The 4,853-nt window shown below is 37.3% G+C and overlaps 1 protein-coding gene across 1 annotated transcript; it reads right to left on the bottom strand.

Annotated features, from left to right (window-relative positions):
• Positions 1–3,217: 3,217 nt before the first annotated feature.
• On the bottom strand, positions 3,218–4,853 carry LOC124138138. Its single transcript, XM_046504675.2, has one exon. The coding sequence runs from the start codon at positions 4,788–4,790 to the stop codon at positions 3,315–3,317; it is 1,476 nt and encodes a 491-aa protein (XP_046360631.2). The 5' UTR covers positions 4,791–4,853; the 3' UTR covers positions 3,218–3,314.

Here is a 4,853-nt window from a genome sequence, read left to right as displayed (position 1 = left end):
CAGCATACACAACACCGTATAAAACAACATACACACAAACACATGAACAGCATACACAATATAATATAACACAACACACAAATACACGAACAACATACACAACGCCAGATAAAACAACACCCACACAAATACATGAACAACATATACAATACCGTATAAAACAACGCACACACAAATACACGAACAACATACACAACGCCAGATAAAAACACATACACACAAACAGGAACAACATACACAACGCCAGATATAACAACATATATACAAATACACGAACAACATACACAACACCATATAAAACAACGCACACACACAAATACATGAACAACATACACAACACCGTATAAAACAACGCACACACAAATACACGAACAACATACACAACGCCAGATAAAACAACATACACACAAACAGGAACAACATACACAACATAATATAAAACAACATACACACAAACATGACCAACATACACAACGCCCGATAAAACAACACACACACAAACACATGAACAACATTCACAATAACATGAACAACTTACATAACATAATATAAAACAACACACAAATACATGAACAACATACACAACATAATATAAAACAACCTACACACAAACATGACCAACATACACAACACCCGATAAAACAACACACACACAAACACATGAACAACATTCACAATAACATGAACAACTTACATAACATAATATAAAACAACACACAAATACATGAACAACATACACAACACCGTATAAAACAACATACACACAAACACATGAACAGCATACACAACATAAATTACAACACCCAAATACATGAACAACATACACAACGCCAGATAAAACAACATACATACATATACACGAACAACATACACAACACCATATAAAACAACGCACACACACAAATACATGAACAACATACACAACATAATATAAAACAACATACACACAAACATGACCAACATACACAACGCCCGATAAAACAACACACACACAAACACATGAACAGCATACATAACATAATATAACACAACACACAAATACATGAACAACATACACAACATAATATAAAACAACATACACACAAACATGACCAACATACACAACGCCCGATAAAACAACACACACACAAACACATGAACAACATTCACAATAACATGAACAACTTACATAACATAATATAAAACAACACACAAATACATGAACAACATACACAACATAATATAAAACAACATACACACAAACACATGAAGAGCATACACAACATAATATATTACAACACACAAATACATGAACAACCTACACAACGCCAGATAAAACAACACACACACACAAACACATGAACAGCATACATAACATAATATGACACAACACACAAATACATGAACAACATACACAACATAATATAAAACAACATACACACAAACATGAACAACATACACAACACCGTATAAAACAACGCACACGCACACACAAATACACGAACAACGAATGATGCTTAGAAACCAAAGATCACATCGCATTTACAGTCAAGGGGTCCTGGAACAGTCCAAGGAATCACTGTTCCGGTCATCTGAGATGACATATTACAGGTCCTTGAGTTCAAACTGTAGGAATGGAGTAAGAAGCTAAGAAAGAAATGGAATAATTCGTTCAACATTTCTGTTATATGGTACATCCTTAAGTAAACGTGTATCCATTTCCGTTATATGGTACATCCTTAAATAAACGTGTATCCATTTCTGTTATATGTTACATCCTTAAATAAACGTGTATCCATTTATGTTATATGGTACATCCTTAAATAAACGTGTATCCATTTCTGTTATATGGTACATCCTTCAATAAACGTGTATCCATTTCCGTTATATGGTACATCCTTAAATAAACGTGTATCCATTTCTGTTATATGGTACATCCTTAAATAAACGTGTATCCATTTCTGTTATGTGGTACATCCTTAAATAAACGTGTATCCATTTCTGTTATATGGTACATCCTTAAATAAACGTGTATCCATTTCTGTTATATGGTACATCCTCAAATAAACGTGTATCCATTTCTGTTATATGGTACATCCTTAAATAAACGTGTATCCATTTCTGTTATATGGTACATCCTTAAATAAACGTGTATCCATTTCCGTTATATGGTACATCCTTAAGTAAACGTGTATCCATTTCTGTTATAGGGTACATCCTTAAATAAACGTGTATCCATTTCTGTTATATGGTACATCCTTAAAAAAACGTGTATCCATTTCTGTTATATGGTACATCCTTAAATAAACGTGTATCCATTTCCGTTATATGGTACATCCTTAAATAAACGTGTATCCATTTCTGTTATATGGTACATCCTTAAATAAACGTGTATCCATTTCTGTTATATGGTACATCCTTAAATAAACGTGTATCCATTTCTGTTTTATGGTACATCCTTAAATAAACGTGTATCCATTTGTTTTATATGGTACACCCTTAAATAAACGTGTATCCATTTCTGTTATATGGTACATCCTTAAATAAACGTGTATCCATTTCTGTTATATGGTACATCCTTAAATAAACGTGTATCCATTTCTGTTTTATGGTACATCCTTAAATAAACGTGTATCCATTTCTGTTTTAAGGTACATCCTTAAATAAACGTGTATCCATTTCTGTTATATGGTACATCCTTAAATAAACGTGTAACCATTGCTGTAATATGGTACATCCTTAAATAAACGTGTATCAATTTCCGTTATATGGTACAACCTTAAATAAATGTGTATCCATTTCTGTTATATGGTACATCCTTAAATAAACGTGTATCCATTTCTGTTTTACGGTACATCCTTAAATAAACGTGTATCCATTTCTGTTATATGGTACATGCTTAAATAAACGTGTATCCATTTCTGTTATATGGTACATCCTTAAATAAACGTGTATCCATTTCTGTTATATGGTACATCCTCAAATAAACGTGTATCCATTTCTGTTATATGGTACATCCTTAAATAAACGTGTATCCATTTCTGTTATATGGTACATCCTTAAATAAACGTGTATCCATTTCTGAAAATACCATAGTCTTTGATTACAAGTCCGCTCTAAAAATCCGACGCATCTGGCAAAGGGTTGCCAACAAAAAACGCGATCGCATGTCTTCGTCATCTACAATATCATAAACATGAAATCTTTTACTCTGACCTTTCTTGCCGCAGAGAGATATCGAATGGGGGTAAAAGATATTATTTTAATGAGATTGCAATTTGGTATTACAAGATCATTCAAAGTCCAACATAACCACAATATTTCATTATTCACCATCATCCAGCACTGTGTACATATTTGAGACATTCCGTCAGAGGGAGAATGTCCTTCGAATATCGGTTTAACAGGAATAGAACACTTGCTTCTGTACCAGGCCTGCTGATGTCCAGAACAGGCGCCTCATAGTCTGTAATAGTGGGGATCTTTATCGGACTCGCACCGTCGTTTTGATTTTGTTGTATTTCTAAAACCTTTACGAAAATATTGTAGTGTCTCTCTCGTACTAATTTCTCCACGACGGGCGATTGAACTGCCTTTCCCGCCAACACGTTCTGAAGTATCAAACCAACACTGCTAAAGCGGTTCTCAGCTGCGACCACTTGATTTCGGATTGGTGAAAATATGACATCATCTTCTTCCTCTTTGCCTGTCAATGGGACTGTCTGATTGATGTACAAACCCCCGTCCATGTTAGAGAACAGGGACTCAAGCAACAGACGATATGTCTTGATGAAGCTGGTAGGGAGAAACAAAGCAACCGGAAGTCGTCTGCTTCGGGACTCGGACAACGTTTTAAGCAAGGTCAACGTCCGGTTGAGAGCAGGTGTGGTTTCTGCGGCGTAGAGGAAGAGAGGGAATTGCTTGAGTTTAGCATTTCCACATTCTTTGACGATGGAGTTTCCAGACGGGGGGTTTCGAGTGGGGTTGATGCCCTTGTAGTCCCCGTATGTGCCGTTGACCTCGTCCCAGGTCATAACCTCCTCGCCTCGTTTCTGGAACTCTTTATGATAGAAGTCAACAACACCTTGATCTTTTGTAGCGGTATAGAACTTGTTTACCCATTCAATAGCTGATGTCTCTGCTAGGCGTTTTGCAATGCTTTTTTCAACATCTACCGATGCATCTATTTTGAGCACGATGTGTTCGTCGGTATGAGTATTGTCCTTGACCCATTGTCCAATGTCAACAGTTGGAACAGACCTTTGTCTCGACTCACCGGTCACAGACTTTAGTTCCATCCTGGTCGACCCATTCGCGGAGTCGCACGCAGCCGGTGACACCAGAGTATGGGACGGGTACACCGAGTACAGCGGAGCATAGGTCGCGTCGGGGATGAACGAAAATATAACGAATTTATGTGACGATGGATACGTGTCAATAAAGAGATCCACATTTTTCGGAAAAGTGCCCCCACAGTTAATGAATATATGTCGAGGTTGATAATCTCTGAATTGTAGACTCATGTCTTTCTTTCGGCTGAGTAGCGCCTCTTCGGCTCCTCGTTTCTCTGCTTCTGCAATAAGGGCAGCTCTTTTTGCAGCGGGTTGCTCGTGTTCTGTGTGAGCAGACGACATGCCTGACCTGTTGGCAAGCAGCGTAAAGATATGTCCGCACAACACACCGGCAGCGAAGAAAACGCCAATACACACTATTTTCTTACATCTTGCGAATCCGACCATTGGTACCGCCAGAACGGGTTGTCTGCTGAATGAAGACTGCCTTCTCAGAGAAACTTTGCCACTGTTCTCCATGAAAGCGTTTCTATAAAACGGGACAATAAGCCAGTCCAAACTTCCACGTTTCAATACTCAGAG

Source organism: Haliotis rufescens, unplaced genomic scaffold (genome assembly GCF_023055435.1).
Source record: "Haliotis rufescens isolate VD_foot unplaced genomic scaffold, xgHalRufe1.0.p SCAF_12, whole genome shotgun sequence".
Classification (NCBI taxonomy): domain Eukaryota; kingdom Metazoa; phylum Mollusca; class Gastropoda; order Lepetellida; family Haliotidae; genus Haliotis; species Haliotis rufescens.
The sequence above is the reverse complement of the archived record's forward strand: the minus strand, read 5'-3'. Positions and strand labels throughout refer to the sequence as shown.